Source organism: Papio anubis, chromosome 1 (assembly GCF_008728515.1).
Source record: "Papio anubis isolate 15944 chromosome 1, Panubis1.0, whole genome shotgun sequence".
NCBI classification, from domain to species: domain Eukaryota; kingdom Metazoa; phylum Chordata; class Mammalia; order Primates; family Cercopithecidae; genus Papio; species Papio anubis.
The window spans coordinates 158,527,511-158,544,827 of NC_044976.1; the positions used below are offsets into that span (position 1 = coordinate 158,527,511).

Sequence of the window (17,317 nt, forward strand, 5' to 3'; positions counted from 1 at the left end):
CCTTCCTCTGAGACTTGGGACCCCTGAGCTTGCAGAGATGAGGCCACCATGTCCTCTGCCTAGCCGCAGAGAGCCCCAGTGGGAGGCCAGCATCCTCAGATTCACCTGCCTTGGACTTAACCCAAGCATGGCTGATGACCTTCCAAATATTAAGAGGCCGAGTCAGGGTGGATCACAAGGTCAGTAGATCAAGACCATCCTGGCTAGCATGGTGAAACCCTGTCTCTACTAAAAATATTAAAAAATTAGCTGGGCGTGGTGGTGGGTGCCTGTAGTCCCAGCTACTCGGGAGGCTGAAGCGAGAGAATGGCTTGAACCCGGGAGGTGGAGCTTGCAGTGAGCCAAGATCACACCACTGCACTCCAGCCTGGGCGACAGAGGGAGACTCTGTCTCAAAAAAAAAAAAAAAAAAAAAAAAGTCATTGCCATCCAGATTTCTAAATTAAATTCCCTATTGAAAGAAACTTTTTATGTTTCCTGAAGGTTAGCAGGCCCTGGGAAAGAAGTCTTTTCATCCCAACACTCCATCTCTTCTGACCCACGGGAAGGTGGTGGGAGCTCATCACAGGACCAGGTTAGAAAGCCCTGAACCCTGGACCCTCAGGGCCAGCAGGAAATGCAGATGTCATCTCATGCACCCTTCCTGCCTATTGGGACTGGAGTCCCTTCAAAGTGGTTAAGAGATGGCCCTCCAGCCTCCCAGTGAGGGGCAGCTCATTACCTTGGAAGCAGCCCATTCCGTTGCTGGACTGAAATCTGTCAGCAGTCCTAGGGCTGGGCTTAGCTCTTTGTTCTGCTCATCCCTCCCCTAACACTCATCCCTACACCCATCCAGAGATCAAAGTACCTCTGCTCAAGCTGGACTGAGATAGGAGGTCGGGAGGATGTGATGGGGTGGTTCAGAAGAATAGACAGATTTCCAGCCTTTATGAGATGGAGATGCTCTCATCAGGCTTCTGTTGAATTCCCAGAGCCCCAGGAATGCCTTTATCCAAAGAGACTCCAGATATACACTCCAAAACTAAAGAGAATTGATTTGTGGATTCTCTGATGTTTGGATTATCTGTGACTTGGGATAATCACAAGTTGGCGTGATGGTTTGTGACTCTGGTTTGAAGTGGAGGGAAGGAGGAAATATCTGAAATCTGAACCAGCTGGAGCTGGGCAGATGCTACTGATCCCAAGGTCATAGCCCTGCTGAAGGCGAAGAAAGCAAGGACTCGGCAAGGCGTGCGGTGGGGTGTGGGGAGGGGGTACCTGGCATTTCACCTTTGGCTGGTGGGGCCAAGCATTCCCTAATCCCTGCCACTGCCCACCCCACCACACAGGGATCTTTGAAACCCCAGGGCTGCAAGCCCTCACGGGCAGCCAACCGCCCTCCCCTGGGGCCGCCCTTCCCCCCGCCTGGGACAGGCTCTCCAGGGCTGACTCAGGGTCCTGTGGGGTTAGTCACATTCGCTTATAGCTGCAGAGTCAGAGGCCAAGGATGGAGATCGGACCAGCTGGGCACCAGCACCCTGGCTGTTGAAGGCCAGTCGGGGTGATGGATGAGGGAGTGACTCCTCAAGGGGCCCTTGTGGTTCCAGGACCCGCTCTCTGCCTGGCAAGACATGGAGTCATCTAGCAGAAGGCAAGGCCATCTAGGGAGGGCCAGATCCAGAGGCTCCCAGGCCCTGCACTGCCACTCCCCAGCCGAGACAGCAGGGTTGAGAGGCAGCCACACCCTGGTGTCCCCAGTCCCCAGGAAAGGGAAGAGCATGCATGCTGCTGAGGCCCCTGAATAAATCACATTTACTTATTTTTACATTGTGAGCACGTCTTACATGCTAAAGAGTGCATAGATGTATTTGTTTGATTTGAAGAATGACTATGTAGTGAGAACCTGTGTAACCACCACCCAGGTCAGGAAAGGAAACCTCATTAGCACCCCTGCAGCCACCATGATCACATACACCCTGTTCCTCCGCCTAGAGGCCATCGCCATCCTAACTTTTGTACTGGCCTCATCTTCCTTTCTGGCCTTACCACCCACGGATGCACCTTGAAGAAGAGAGCCCGGTGTTGACTGCATTTGGCTTTAATGTAGATGAGACAGATGAGACGCACCATTTCTGTGTGCCTTGCTCTTCTGCTCTCACTGGGTCTGTGAGTAGCTGAAGTTGCTCATTTGACCCCATGCTTTGCTTTATATTTGCATAAACACTCCACAGTTATTTATCCATCACATTGTTGAGGGACAGCTGTTTCCCCCCACATTTTACAAGTACAAATGACATTGCCATGAACCTTCTTCTTCACGGCTCCTGGGGCATGTGTGGGTGTTACATGAGTGGCACGGCTGGGTCACGGAGTAGGCACCTCATCCATTTTACTAGGCACTAGTAAAACTCTCACATTTTCCAGAGTGACTGCTCCAACACCAGCAATAAAAGTTCTTAATGCTCTCCCTCCTTCCTGACACATGGTATTTTCTGGCTTTCCAGTGATTCCCAGTCTTAACATTTTATTGAGTAAATGAATCAACAACTAGAAATCTGGCCATATCTGCCTCCTTTGGCACACTGAGAAAGCCCATGCCCACAGCCTGCTTGGAAGAGTCTAGAAGCTTCAGAGTGCTCTCCTCCACTGGGGCGTCTTCAAGATCTGCCTACGACTGCACCCCACCCCGAAGGGCAAGGGGTTCTCTGTAATAGGTGGAAAACTGAGGCCCACGGCAGGCATCAGGGGAGACCAGCTCCTTACCAGCCCCCCAACAGAGACAGGAGCCAGGGGACTTAGTCCCCCTTTCTTAGTTCCAATGCTGGAGGACCATCCTCTGAGCAGCTCCACTCTCAGCATCTCAATTCCCTCCCTCTCTAGGACCCTCAGCCTCATACAGCACAGGCAAGAGTCCCTGGGAACTGTGGGAGCCCAGGGAATGTGGGCCCCAGAGGCAAAGCTGGGAGTGCTCACAAGGAAGACTGTTCCAAACTCTCAGGGCCCCAGCACCCAGTCTGAGAAGCTCTGGGCACAAGTGGCTCCATAGAGGCCAGACACACAGAGCCTGAGCTGGGCTCATTCTCCAGATAGAAGTTCTTCCTCCCATTGCCCTGACACCTGGCACATGGCCTGCTTGATGTCCCATCTCACCCATCTGCGCCCTCCCCCAGCTGGGCACCAGCACCCTGGCTGCTGAAGGCCAGTCGGGGTGATGGATGACGGAGTGACTCCTCAAGGGGCCCTTGTGGTTCCTCCCCCAGAGCTATTCCTGGCCTGGGCTCCTCTCCACCCTCCAGTCCTTCTGCTTGACCTGACCCCACAGCTGGGAATCGTTTGCTGGGGGTGGGGCAGCCCCTGACTATATAAGCCTGGACCTAGGTGTCCTGGGCACCCTAGAGGCCCAGGCCCCCCAACGGCTGACCCCTGCACACTCCAGCCTGGCCCCCCAGCCAGTCCAGCAATGATGGAAAAAACCACCTCCGAGGACCCTGCCTGCAATCCAGAGGAGACCGCATCTGAATCTGCCAAGGTGCCCACCGCAGAGCCTCCCGGAGAAGTGGCAGTATCAGAGTCCACCGGGGAAGAGCAGGTGCCCAAGCCGCAGGCCCCTGCCCCTCAGGCCCCTGCAGCCCCCGCAACCACTAAGCCTGCACCCCCAAGTGAAGGTGACTGAAGGTGGGGCAGGGGAAGGAGGGAGGCAGGCATGTCAGGGGTGGAGGGGAGCTCTTGGCCATGAACCTCTTCATCTCCCCAGATGTCCCCAGTGCCCCACTGCTGCTGACCCTGGAGGATGTGAGCAACAGCTCTGTGACTGTGAGCTGGGAGCCCCCAGAGAGGCTGGGGAGGCTGGGCCTCCAGGGCTATGTGCTGGAGCTCTGCAGAGAGGGGGGTGAGTTCTGGGCTAAGTCTTGCATACACCCAGGGGAGGTTGTCATGGAGGGTTGCAGGGACAAGTGCGCAGGCCCTGTTGGTCAGTCTGGGAGAGACACAGAAGGGGGTGATGCAAGCGGTGGGCTCCTCAACCCACCTATCCTTTCTTGCTCCACCAGCAGGAGAGTAAGAAAGGGTAGGTGGGTGGGTTGAGGGGCTCCCTTGTCTGCAGTTCCAAGGAGTCTCTGAGTAAGAGAAGGGTAAGGGGACTCTGGGTTCTCCTTTGGCAAGAAGGGAAGGAAGTGCTAAGTCTCAGAGGACCCTGAAGTGTAGGAAGTGGAGAGGGAGGAGCAGGAGAGGGGAATGTTAGCATAAGAGACAGTGAGGAGAAAGCAGGAATGGGGTGGGAGTATGGGGGCTACATCCCTTATGCCACTGTCCCCCTCCATGGCCCAAGTCCAGCCTGGCCTCTGCCTCTGCCTCTGCCCCTACCTTGCTGTGTGACTTTGCAATTGTGTCCAACCCTCTCTGGGCTTCAACAACCTCATCTCTGGCCATGATTTCAGGGCTCTAACATCAGGTGTCTTTTATGCCATTTGACAAGAAGTCAGGGAAGGTAAAGAAGGGAAAAATGAGGCCCAGAGAGGGAGGCCGATTTCCCCAGATCACCAGCAGGCAAAGAAGCCCCATGGAGAGGGGCGCCTGTGGCCACACTGCCAAGACCTCACACTCTCTCCATCCCCTCAGCCTCAGAGTGGGTGCCTGTGAGTGCCCGGCCCATGATGGTGACCCAGCAGACCGTGCGGAACCTGGCTCTGGGAGACAAGCTCCTCCTGCGGGTGTCTGCAGTGAGTTCCGCAGGGGCTGGCCCGCCGGCCATGCTGGACCAGCCCGTCCACATCCGAGAGAATATCGGTAAAGCCCATCCTGGCCTTCAGCTCCCCAGCCCTTCCCAAACACCTCCTCTAATGGAGAAACTGAGGCCAGCAGGTAGAGGGAGCCAGGCAGTCATTTCCCCCGTCCCACACTCACATGCACAAGCCACACACTATCACATCTTGCCTGAAGAAAGTTCCAGGTTCCTCAGCAGCAAGGGGCCTCTGGAAGTCTAAGAAACCATTTCCCTGAGTGGTCCAGCCCCCACGCCTTGAGGAAGGGGCTTCCTGATGCTCAGAAACAAAAGGTCAAGTTCCCTGGGTCTCCTGCTCAATGCTAAGGGTCCATGTGTTCTTTCTCCCATCTAATCTCAATTCCTCCAGTGGCCATAAACACTCATTTTCTGCCCATTTCCTGTGTCCTGGGTTCCAGATTCTCTCAAAGGTCTTGAAACAGACAGAAGGCCCTACTTGCCCCTCGTTCCACCACAGCCCTAGTGGAAAGAAAAAGAGGGTCTGCGAAAGGTCCATGAGGACTTCTCCATCGCAGAGGGCGTACCTCACTGGGGCCCCGCAGGCCAGCTGCCATCCCCATTGCTAATATTTCTATTTGCAAGGTGCATTAGCCTCAATCCTCCCCTTGCTCCCCTCCCAGAGCTGATCAGGTTTCAGTCTGTTAATGACAGTGAGTCATTTGGTGTGATCTGAGGTCTCTGGGGACAGCACAGTCCCCCAGGGTGAGGAGAGACACAGGCAGGCAGGTGGCCTGAGGCCTTCTCCACCTTCCTTCTTGTTCCTCCACAAGGGGATGGATGGTTCCTGGGAGAGGCTAAACAGAACTCTGTAGCTCTAGACAAGGCCTCCAGAAAGAGAGGGGATCCACAGGAGGGGTCAAGTCTGGATTCAAAAGGAAATGTTCAGCTCTGAGGCCTGAGAGACATGGGAACCATGGGGTTAGGGAGCTTAGATTCATAGACTATCGAGGCCAAGCAGATCCCAAGGAGCCCAGAGCATCCCTTGAGGTCACCCAGCCTTTTATTGGCAGTCCCAGAGTCTGATGCCTACACAGGACCACTCATGCCCCACTGCACTTCAGGGCATCTTCTCCGGTGGCACCCAAAACCCAAGGACATTCCCAGCCTTTGGCTCTGAGTGAGATGTGGCCCCACCTGGCAGCTGCAGTATGGCTGTGTCGACTCTAGTCTTGGAGATGCCAGGAAGGCCTCTTGGTTGGGAGGGTGCTGGGCTTCCCCAGGGAACCAGGGAGCTCAGACTCTGAGAGGCCCCTCAGGCCCAGCATTGATGGACCCAGCTAGACTCAGCACCCACTTCTCCATTCAAATTCCTCTGGCAGGAGAGAAGGGGATTTCCTGGAGAGAAGAGGGAGAGGAGGCTGTGAATAAGTGGGGAACAGCCAGGCTTGTCATGGGCAGGGCAGAGTGGGGGCCCTGTCCAGGATCCTTGACTGCTCAGCTGTCTCTCCTCAGCCACCTGGAGCTGCCAAACATTCTTGACCCCCTGCAGCTGTCCCTAGAGCATTCCATGCCTGAGCTCGCAGAGCCAAGTGCCCACTCAGCTAATCCTCAGAGACACCGTGTTCCTTCTCACTGTCTCATCCTCCTCCGCCCTGCGTGCCACCAACCAACTGCTGCCACCTGTTTGCTGCAAAGGAGCCTCAGTCATGGGCCCAGCACCCACCCCAGGGGACAGGGGTGGTGGCCACTGCAGCTTCCTTTAGAATGCCCAGGGGCTTCAGTGGTTGTCCCTGACCAGGTGAGGGTCAGAAGGTCATTCCTTAGCATAACAGGTGGCTGAAATAGGACTTCAGGAAGGACTTCCCAGCTCTGAGACTAACAGATTATGGGAGGGTGACAGAGGAAGAAGGGGGGATACCTGCCCCGGCTTCACTTAGGAAGGGAAAGATCCTAATCCTCTCAATAAGGCCTGGAGGCAGAGGAATGGACAAACAGGGTTTCATAAGGACTTCTCTGAAAGTCCTGGGCTTGTGGAGGGTGGGGGGTATTAGAGCAGGAAGACAGCAGTGGCCTCCCCTTCTTAGAAGTGCAGCCGGACAGGTGCAGCACCTGCTCCCCAGCAGGGGGAGACAGAGAGTCAGCTGGGGCCCATCTGGTGCTTGGGAATGCCTGGGCTGCAAGGCAAATCCCATCCTGGCAGAGTCGAGGCGCCAAGGGAGTGCCCAGGATGCTTATCAGTTCACACCGTGGAGGCGCTGACCTCCTGAAACCTCCTGCTCCCTTAAGGGACGTGGGCCCCTAGACCTCAGGAGTGAAAGTTTCACCCTTCCTGCAAGGAGGGACCCCACGGCAGCCAGGCACACGCAGGACCCTCCTCCCAGCCAGCATCCCTCACCAGCTATCCCCTGCCCCACCTCAGAAACCCCAATCAGCCACCCCACTGCACTGCTAAGCCCAGACTCTTGCTTTGATCCAGAGGCCCCCAAGATCCGTGTCCCCCGCCACCTCCGTCAGACCTACATCCGCCAGGTGGGAGAGACGGTCAACCTGCAAATCCCCTTCCAGGTGGGTATTACCCCCACCAAGGGTAAGAGGCTGGGTGGGAACCAGGGCCCCCATTTAAGGGGAGCCTAGGAAATGGCAGGATCTCCAAGGATTGGGCTGAGACCCAGTGAGACGGCCTCATCCTCCCACAATCATGTACATGACTCATTGGTGATTCTCAGCCTGGGGATGGGCAGGTGGGCCCCAGAGCGGGCTGGACACCTGGAGGATGTGGCTCAGGGCAGCCCCTGTGGCTCCAGCCTCTGCTGCCCCTCCTGAGAAGGGCCAAAGGGACAGGCTTCCCTGAGAACAGCTTGAGACTCCTGGAGTTAAGGGGGTGTGGGGACGCTGGCACCTCTCTACACTCACCCTGGGGGCTCCTCCCTGCCAGGGGAAGCCTAAGCCTCAGGCCACATGGACCCACAACGGCCATGCCCTGGACAGCCAGCGGGTGAGCGTGCGCACCGGGGACCAGGACTCCATCCTCTTCATTCGCTCGGCCCAGCGCTCCGACTCGGGCCGCTACGAGCTCACCGTGCACGTGGAAGGTCTGGAGGCCAAGGCAGCCATTGACATCCTGGTGATTGGTATGGAGCCAGGGGAACAGTGCTGCCTCAAGGGGGACCTGGAGCCCCCGACCTCCTATCCCAGAGCTGACGGCTGATGGGAGCAGGCCAAGGGAGTGTGGCAGGAGCCAAATCTTGGATGTAGGGGCTCTGTGGCCAGCCTGGCCCTCACGCTCACTTCCCCTCGCACTCTGGGCCTACAGAGAAACCTGGACCTCCCAGCAGCATCCGGCTCCTGGACGTCTGGGGCTGCAACGCTGCTCTTCAGTGGACGCCACCCCAGGACACAGGCAACACAGAGCTCCTGGGCTACACGGTGCAGAAGGCAGACAAAAAGACAGGGGTGAGGCTGGCTGAGGCAGAGTGGGGTCAGGGTACGAAGTGGTCAAGGTGGTGGAGAAGGCCCATCCTAGTGAGTCTAGGGACCGAGTCTAGGGATCCAGTTCTGGTCTGCCCACTGCTAACCTGACTCCCTAGGAGGCCCTTAACAAGACTTTTCCTCTCTGGACCTCAGATGCCTCCTGAAGACTGTGAGGAGGGCTGGCCCAGGCTGTCCGAAGCCTTTCAAGCTCCGGAGCCACACTTCTCAAATCTTAATGTCCACATGAGTCACCTGGGGAGCTTGCTAAGAGGCAGAGTGTGACTCAGTAGGTCCAGGGTGGGGGCTGAGGGCCTGCATTTCTACGAAGTTTCCAGGTGATGCTGAAGTTGCACATCTGTGGGCCACACTTTGCATGCGAAGGCTCTAGGATTCTCTGAGGACCCTTCAGAGGTCACCTGAATGACCCAGGGGGCCCTTCTTCCAATTCAATGTCCCTGAGGTCCAAAGCTGGATGGTTCAGCATCCCAGGGTTGGGGGCATGGAATGAGTTCCTGTGAGGAGAGGGCTCCAGGGTAAGCAGGGAGGGCGAGGACAGGGGTGAGAAATGAGGGTGACGCCCAGGGCCCTGCAGCAATGGTTCACAGTGCTGGAGCGCTACCACCCAACCACCTGCACCATCTCTGACCTCATCATCGGCAACTCGTACTCCTTCCGGGTCTTCTCAGAAAACCTGTGTGGACTCAGCGCCTCAGCCACCATCACCAAGGAGCTCGCCCACATCCAGAAGGCAGGTGGGTTTGGGCCCAGAGCTGGCTGTGCTAACTCTCTCCCTGTCCCTGCCTCTTCCTCGGCATCTCTGCACCCCTCTCTCTGGGCTTCTCCTGGGCGTCTGCCCCTGGAACACGGGCTGTCCCCTCACTCCACAGCTATGATGCATACACACGCACAGAATGGCTGTAAAGTAGTGGATGTGGTTGGTTGATTTTAACAAACACATCAGAGCAAATCCACACAAATGAAAGATGCCCCTTTGGAGGCTGTGTACTTATTCCAGAGATGTGTGTGCATCCGCCAAGTTTCAGGCAGAGAGTGTCCGAAGGGAATCTAAAGGGTGACCCACAGGTCATGGATGGGTAGTGTGCTAAAAAGGGTGAGTTTGCTAAAAACAAGCCTCCCAACCCTAATACACACCACATAGATGGACAAGATAGGAGTATTTACTGTCTCCACACAGGCACCTGACCCTCTTGCGTCAAATGTTAAACCCTGGGCCCTTTTCCCTGTCCCTTGTGTGCCCCGAGGCCCTCTCCGACCCACAGTCTGTGTGGGTTCCAGAAGGCAAAGTTTTTTTAACACTAGCCTGAACTGCACAGAATTAGGAAGAAATTTTTGTTTAGAAAAGGAAAGCCAGTCAAGTCTCCAATGACAAACACAAAGGAAATATGGCATCTCTGAGTTACTAGCCTCCACCTTCTGCCAAGATGCTCTCATCTCTGGTTTTTCCACCTTCTCTTCTCTGCTCACCACCCTGACCCACCCAGCTACAGTCTCAGCTCTCTCTGCCTCTTTGAGATTGTCCAAGTTCCCGCAAATAAGCCATGACTTGCTATCCATAGATCGTGGATCACAGTCAGTCCTAACAGGTCTCCTTCACTCCTGTAAGCTCAGATTCACCCGACTTTCTCCCCTGAACCCAGATATTGCTGCCAAACCTAAAGGGTTTATTGAGCGAGACTTCTCAGAAGCCCCTTCATTCACCCAGCCCCTGGCTGACCACACCTCCACCCCTGGCTACAGCACCCAGCTGTTCTGCAGTGTCCGAGCTTCACCCAAGGTGAGGGTCCAGGCCCTGCTGTGCCCTGGGCTGGTGGGGGCAGATGGGGACAGCAGGGCTGAGGAATCCTCCAGGCATCCACACCTAAGCCTGGGGATAGCCTTTGAGTGCCCCGCTCCAGTCCACACCTCCCCAGCTCTCTTCTGACCATGCCTCCCAGCCCAAGATTATCTGGATGAAAAACAAGATGGAGATCCAGGGCAACCCCAAATACCGCGCCCTCTCTGAGCAAGGCGTCTGCACCCTAGAGATCCGGAAACCCAGCCCCTTTGATTCTGGGGTCTACACCTGCAAGGCCATCAACGTGCTGGGGGAGGCATCTGTGGACTGCCGGCTGGAGGTCAAAGGTGAGAGTTTGAGGATGGGAGAACAGGAGTAAGCACCTCTCTGGAGCTGAACTAGAGGCAGCAGAGAGCTTAAAATCAAGGCAGAAGAGAAGGGGTAGTAAGATTGGGGTCAGGCTGTGCTGATTACTTTCCAAGCGGGAGAGTGGACAGGTGTAGAAGAGGGTGTATAACCGTGAACCTTGTCAGTTCCCCGCCACTTCCCCCAAACTCTAACTGCAGCCTCTCTTCCAGCCTCAGCCACGCACTGAAGAGCCACAGGAGGAGGCTGTGATGAGGAGCCAGGTAAATGGCCTGACCCACCCGCTCTGTCACCTCTGCGGGTGGCACGGAAACAGAGAGGAGGCTGGGAGCAGGGGGTGGGAGTGAAAAGGGAAGGTGGTGGTCAGCTCTGGGTACAAACTTGAGGACACAGGCAACTAGCACGCATGTCCAGAGACTTGCAGTGACGTTGCAGGGCCAGGCGATGCCAGTGTGGTCCGGAAGGGGGTTGATTCCGTGGACCGCCACATGACCAGAGTCTGCTCCCAGCTCTGAGTGACCTTCAGCAAAGGTGTTCTCTCTGGACACATTTCCTCATCCGAAAACTGGGGATAACAACCTTTCCCTGCCTTCCCTCCCCTGGTGGTTCTGCGGCTCTGCATAAGTACAGAAGTATCTAGAACTGCAGTGGGCAGAGTTCAGACCTGGGCTTGGTCCTGAGGGAGGGAGGCCTGGTGAGAAAGAGGGTGCTGCTCCCCCTCCCCTCTCTGCACTTCTCTGGCCTGCAGCTGAGCTCTGCTCACACCAGGGGCTCAGGAAGCATGTCCTTCTCCAGGTGCTGCAGGCCTGAAGGGTCAGGTCCGCCAGGCCCACAGTCAAACTCCAGAGATGTCCAAGACCCCCACTTCCATAGCGATGGCTGATGGAACTGCCCCTGGTACCTGCTGGCCTCCCTCCCACAGAGGCTGTTGTCCAGAACTCAGGACTGGGCCTGGTAGGCCCCGGGCCATGCTATCTGGGCTCAAGGGGTGCTGGAAGGCGCAGAGATTGGAGTGCCCTGCGGAGTTGCGCACTGGGTGGGAAGCACTCCAATAAAGATGCGTGGTGTTACAGTGCGGGGCCTCTGTGCCACTGAGCAACATCATCTAGGGGGAGGTGCTGTGTCACCAGGAGGCGGGGGTGTCTGAATGTTTCACCATGAGGGGTTCTCCAGATATGTCACCATGGGGAAGATGCCAGTGGGAGAGGTCTCAGGATGTCATGGCTGGGGCGGGGGGTGGGGGTTCTGGACATGTGAGTTTTCAGGATCTCACTTCCTGATCAGGGTTTGCTACCCCAAGTGTGTAACTATGGAAACAGACACACCCTCTCTGGAACCTTCCTTCCTTGAACGCCTCCAGAGGCCCACTCTCGCAGCTCCTCCCGGCCCCCGCCATTGCTTCCTCTCTGCTAAAGCTGTCTTGTTGCCCTCAACAGTGGTGGGGGTGGGCGCCCAGCAATGTGCTCTCCACAGGGTTCACAGTTTTTTATTAGTCACATGGGCCTCCCTTGGGAGCCAGGGCACACCCCCTTTCCAACAGAGGGAAGGGCCTGGAAGCAAGGCCTGGAGTTGACACTCATGTTCAGAAGGTCAACTCAGTGACCACCTCCCCTCCCCTGCCTCGCCCCCCCCCCCACAGGGGCTCCAGGCTCCCCCGCCTTACCTCCCCTCCACCGGGGCTCCAGGCTCCCTGCCTCACCCCCCCAACACAGGGGCTCCAGGCTTGGCAGGGCATGGGTTGGTCCTTCCCCAGATCCCTAAAGTCCTAGACCCCCAGACACCTGCAATAGAGCTTCCAAAGTCCCTGAAAACCCAGCCAAATACTAGGGGTATTGAGGGATTCACATGACAGCAAGGCCTTCTCCCACACACTCTCGGGGGGTGCTCTCCTCTGCCTGCTGCAGCCTGCTAAACCCACCCCAGGGGGACCCACAGTCAACACTGAGTCCTTACAGACCCTTTCCTTCGTCCACCCCGTCCCCAGGCAGGCAGAATGTCTAGGGTTCTCCTCTCCATTAGGCCCAGAAGCAGCAGAGATGGGGTCACCTAGGACAGTTCAGGCCCAGCATCGGGCGGGCCAGTGGAGCTGGTGGCCCAGATGACAGGTAATTACACTCCAGGCTCCTCCCTGGAAAACTCAGGGCAAGAAGGAGGGCTCAGAGCTGCCACCTCATGGCTGTTTGAAGCCAGCACCCACCGCACCAAGCTCACTCCCCAGGGCATGGAGCCAGCACTCCAGCAAATATCAGAAATGATTTCTGAATCTACCCTTTCTGCCTCTCCCACGTACAATCCTGGGCTGACCCAGGGCAAGGAGAGCAGGCACCCTAGCACCTGGTATGGCCTGGGGCCCAGAGTCCTCAGAGTTGGGAATGGAGGCTCCTTGATTCCTGCCCCTTAGCTGCCTCTGGCCACCCTCTCCTACAGAACAGGAGAGACAGCCAGGCCAATGCGTCCTCGACCTCTCTCCTTCCATCCGTCTCAGAGGGGATGCTCTCCTCTCCTTAAGCTTGGTCCTGGGGCTGCACCACCAACATCTAAGACAAGCAGACACCCCTGCCTCACTGCAGAAGCCCAAGCACCTTCTCCCAGCCCAGGTGGCTCCTCTGCAGTCTTGGCCTCCCCAGGACCTGCCCAGCCCTGAAGCGCTGGACTGCTCATGGGATGGTCAGGCAGGTGGAGGCTCAGGATACTCTTGCCTCTGGACACCCGGTCCCTCTGTAGGATCCTTGCCCTCCCAAGCCTCCTGCAGGGCCCAGAAGTATAGGGTAGTTAACTCCTAGTGGAGGGACCACACCCTGCGGGTATCTCTTCAGAGCCTCCCCCGTGCCCCTGGCCCACAGCCCAGCTGGGGCAGGCTCAGGGAGACCCCCGGGACAGTGAGCAAGTGAGGACTGGACTGAGACCCCACTGGATGTGGGCTGGTGGGAGCAGAAGGCGGGGTCTAGTCATCAGGCCTCTCTTCTGGGAGATCCTCGTCAATGGGGGGTGCAGGCTGGCAGCGGAAATGGTCATTCCAAATCTTAAGGAAGGTGACGCGGAACTTCTGGATGCGGAAGGCGTAGACGATAGGGTTCATGGCTGAGTTGCCGTGCGTGAGGAAGATGGCAATGTAGGTGAGGATGCTGGGCTTGTGGCAGGATGGGCAGAAGAGGGTGATGCAGTTGAGGATGTGCAAAGGCAGCCAGCTGAGAGCGAAGAGGAAGAGGATGAGGGCCAGCGACTTGGCGATCTTCAGCTCCTTCCCATAGTACTTCTGCGGGTCGCCAGAAGAGGCCGATACCTTCTTGTTGAGCTGCTTGCGGATTAGGTAGAAGACCTCCAGGTAGATGAGGACCATGAGGAGAAGCGGGGGCAGCACCCACACAAAGAAGTTGAAGTAGACCATGTACTCCATGCTGATGACTTTCTCGAACTCGCACTTGATCACGGGCTCCCCCATGCTGCCGTTGGCTGCCCAGGCCCGCTCCACCGCGCTCAGATTGTTCCAGCCAAACATAGGGGTCAGCCCCACCACCAAGGAGAGGATCCAGCAGCCGGCGATGGCCACCGCCGCCCTCCGGGGGGTCACCACCATCTTGTATCTGGGGGAGAAGAGGGCAGAGTGTCAGGATCTGCCTCCCAGCTGCCTCGAAAGGCCCCTCCGAGGCACACCTGGCCTCCAGGGGCCTCTAAGAGGAGCACCCTCCCCATCCAGGGCCCAGTGAGTGGGGAGGTGCATGTCTTTTGCTTGAGGGCCGAGTCTTCAGGATCTAAGATTTAGTGCTTGCCATGCATTGGCTCACTCTCCTGCAGAGAAAGGAAATCCTGATTAATGACAAAAATAATAATAGAAAATCACGGAGGAGCTCCTTTAGGAATTTCAAGGAAAAGTAAAAATTCCTCCCATGCGCTCAGCACGCCCCCACTGGTTATATCACCCTTGCTTCATGACAGCCTTCGTCGCGTAGGAAGTCACCGGCAGAATGAGGGCTACCCAATCGACAGATGAGGAAACTGAGGTTCAAAGTAGTCACAGGATCTGCCCAAGGCCACATGGAAGGTGGCAGCGCCATTCCATGCTTCCTGAAACATGTCTACACTGACCGAAACACCCAGGTGATTAACAAACCATCCCTTCTCTTAGGCCAGCAGACACAACTGTCATTTCAAAAAATCTTTCACACAACCCCCCTTCTCTTGACCTTGTCCCATACTCCCCTGCCATACCCTGTCTCCCACCTCTACATTAACCTCCTGTTTCCCCTTCCAATCACTGTGCAGCACTTAACTCCTAACGGCTTGATCTCAAGAACCAGCCCTGCACTCCCAAGCTAACTGGAAATGATGCTCAGGAAAGAAAACTGATATTCACTGAGCATCTACTACATGCTGGATACTTTCACTCATTCATTCATGCATTTACGCACGCATACATGAATGCATTCATTCAGCAAGCATTTGTCAAGTGCTTTCTGTGCTAGGCATTGCTCTCTGTGCTGAGAATAAGATAAAAGATCCCTGCTTCTACATATCTCACATTTTGGGTGAAGAGACAGATAACACCAAAGCAAGAAAATAAACAAGACAACTACAGATCATGATACGTCCTTTAAAGGAAATAGGTTGAGTCAAGGGCCTAACTTTTTTCATGTCATGACCCACAAAGAAGATGGTAACATCTGGATGACGAGGCTGCTCATGAGCCACAAGGGTTGGGCGTTTTCACATCTCAGGGGTTCCTGCTTCCCTTTAAACCAATCTAGCCAGCAGCCATCATGGCTTCTGCCTATACACTGGCCTTGGAGACAGTGCCAAGGGCTGGGTCTCGCCAGCTCTGTGCTGAGGAGCCGGCTGAGCAGCAGCAGCTTGCCCAGTTGTTATTTTCCAAAGTAGCTTCTGAAATGGATGGAGTGCCCTCCTGAGCATGTAAACAGCTTCTGAGACCCAGGAGTGTGAAGGGAGAGGCTGCCGACCATTTCCTTCTGCCCCAGGGATGCAGAATCTGCGGCTTTCTCCTGCATGGTGATGATGCTTAAAGTCTGTCTCACCCCAGACAATGCTTCTCCTAGATCCTTTACCATCCATCAAAGCCCACCTGCTCTGTGAAGGCTATAGAAGTAGGAAGGGAGACAATTTGCAGAGTGGGAGGAACCAGATGCCCCCTCTCCACCCCATCTAGAAGATAAGGACTAGAAGAGACCTTTGGAATCTCATTTTCTATCCCTTCATTGTCCCAGTGAAGAAATTGAGGACTAGATGACTCCAACACCTTCGGAGCAGTTCCCCTCTCCTACTCTGTGATCATAGGATTCTTGTGCCCCAAACCACCACCAAGGGGCCTTGAGAGGTGACTGGTTCACTTGTGACTCTGAAGTTTTCTTAGATCCAATCCTCACTCTCTTGCTGTAATTGAAGCCCTTTCCCTCCTCTGTATCCTCAGCAGAATGGCCAGGCCTGGTGCAGACACTGTGAGTCAGAAGACCCAAACTTGGGCCGCCAGTCTGCAACTTGCTAGATCAATGTCTCCTCTGTAAAAGAGACCTACTTCAGAGGGGGAGGATCAAATGAGATACTACGTGTGCAAGTACTCTGTAAACACCCAACCAGTATTCCTTTGCCTGAGCTCTTCTTACCCCTCCAAGCTCCTAGACAAATGGCCACCTGGAAAACTCCAGTATCTCTGGATGCTCAGCAAACACAGCCTAACGGCTATTTAAACATCTTCCTCACATCTTGTTCCTGACCATCTCAAAGTGTTCCCCACGTGTCCTCTCAGATATGGTGGAAAAAGTTCCGGGAGTGAGTCTACAGGAAAAGACCAAAGGAACGGTGGTCATTCTGAAGGCTGAGAGATGCTATCTCAGCAGCCACACAGCGGAGAGCAGGGCCAGATCCCCAGGTGAACCTCAGCAGGGAAAGACAGCTGCTGCTGCAGAGAGGACGGGGCCAGGTGTCCTGCCTACCCCTACCACCCATCACATCTGCTATTTATACCACATTTATCATGTACAAATCCCTTTCTCAGTCCTATCTCGGGTAATCCCCATAACCGCTGCTGTGGTGAGCACAGCAGACAAGGGAATGCCCATTTCACAGATTAGAAGCTCCACTGGCCTGGGTCTCCTGACTCCAAGCCCAGCTCACCTTCAGGGTGCCAGGCTGACTGTGGGTTGCTGAGATACAGATGATTGGCAGGTTGAAAATATCCCTTGCCTATTATATTTAAAAGGGGAACTTCTAGACCTTGCCCAAGGAAGGCACCACCCAGAGTCAGTGGGGTGGGCCAGGTGACCTCTGGTGCTGCCGTCCAGCCTATGGATTGAGGGATCTAGCCTGGGACTGACATCAGGGCAGTGATGACCTATGGAGAGAGGAGAGGTAGACAGTGACAGTCTAGACACTGACAGGAGAGAGGGAAGAGACAACTTCTAGCTACAGAGGTGGCTCCCTCCCCTCTTCTCTCCTCACCCCTCACCCTTCTGACCGCCTGGAGCCCCCGGGGTTAAAGCTTTCCTGGGGCTCCTCCAGTACCCAGTCCCAGCAGACCCTGCAGCTTAGGGTATCAGCTCTCATCTGTTTTTCTTGCTATTTTCTCCCTTGTGGGAAAGGGCTGGACCCAAGACCTTGGCTGAGGTGGGGCAGGCTCTCACAGGAAGGGCTGCCTCCCAGGGCCAGGGGAGAAGCTCACCTCTCCTTACACGTGGGAAAGGAAGCAGAGGCTGCAAGTCCTGGGGCATGCATGGGGTCAGGGTGTATGGAAGGTGCCTCTGACTTGGGAATGCCCCTCCCAAGTCCACAGCATCCCCGAGGGCTGTGCTGGGAGCTAAGCAGGGTGATGCTGCTCTCAGGAGTATGCAGCTGAGGCGTGCACGAACGGGAGAGCAACGGAACAGAGACAGGAAAACACCAAGTGGGGCCCCATCCACAGGCCAGCAGGGCAGACAGTGCCTTAACGATAGCCCTGAGGGAACCGGGTGCAGTGGCTCATGCCTGTAATCCCAGCA

At 55.9% G+C, this 17,317-nt stretch overlaps 2 protein-coding genes across 7 annotated transcripts in view; one reads left to right on the plus strand and one right to left on the minus strand.

Annotated features, from left to right (window-relative positions):
- Window positions 1–48: 48 nt before the first annotated feature.
- MYBPH (myosin binding protein H) lies at window positions 49–11,406 on the plus strand. 3 transcript variants are annotated; one of them, XM_031656860.1, is made up of 13 exons: window positions 49–179; window positions 484–574; window positions 3,416–3,644; window positions 3,734–3,868; window positions 4,597–4,764; window positions 7,176–7,264; window positions 7,635–7,830; window positions 8,013–8,152; window positions 8,763–8,922; window positions 9,829–9,965; window positions 10,126–10,312; window positions 10,544–10,594; window positions 11,127–11,406. In XM_031656860.1, the coding sequence occupies exons 3-12, from the start codon at window positions 3,440–3,442 to the stop codon at window positions 10,558–10,560; spliced, it is 1,434 nt and encodes a 477-aa protein (XP_031512720.1). In that variant the 5' UTR covers window positions 49–179; window positions 484–574; window positions 3,416–3,439; the 3' UTR covers window positions 10,561–10,594; window positions 11,127–11,406. The 3 variants fall into 3 exon arrangements, with proteins under 3 accessions (XP_031512720.1, XP_009187783.2, XP_003893322.2); XM_009189519.4 differs by lacking the exons at window positions 49–179; window positions 484–574 and having other exon boundaries at window positions 3,310–3,644; window positions 7,635–7,791; XM_003893273.5 differs by lacking the exons at window positions 49–179; window positions 484–574 and having other exon boundaries at window positions 3,312–3,644.
- A 386-nt stretch (window positions 11,407–11,792) lies between these two features.
- Window positions 11,793–17,317, minus strand: part of ADORA1 (adenosine A1 receptor) — a 39,951-nt gene continuing 34,426 nt past the window's right edge. For all 4 annotated transcript variants that reach the window (XM_003893276.3, XM_021928454.2, XM_031656876.1 and 1 more), the window contains one exon: window positions 11,793–13,915. In XM_003893276.3, coding sequence (XP_003893325.1) covers window positions 13,276–13,915 — 640 coding nt within the window. In that variant the 3' untranslated portion in view covers window positions 11,793–13,275. The remainder of the gene's footprint in view (window positions 13,916–17,317) is intronic.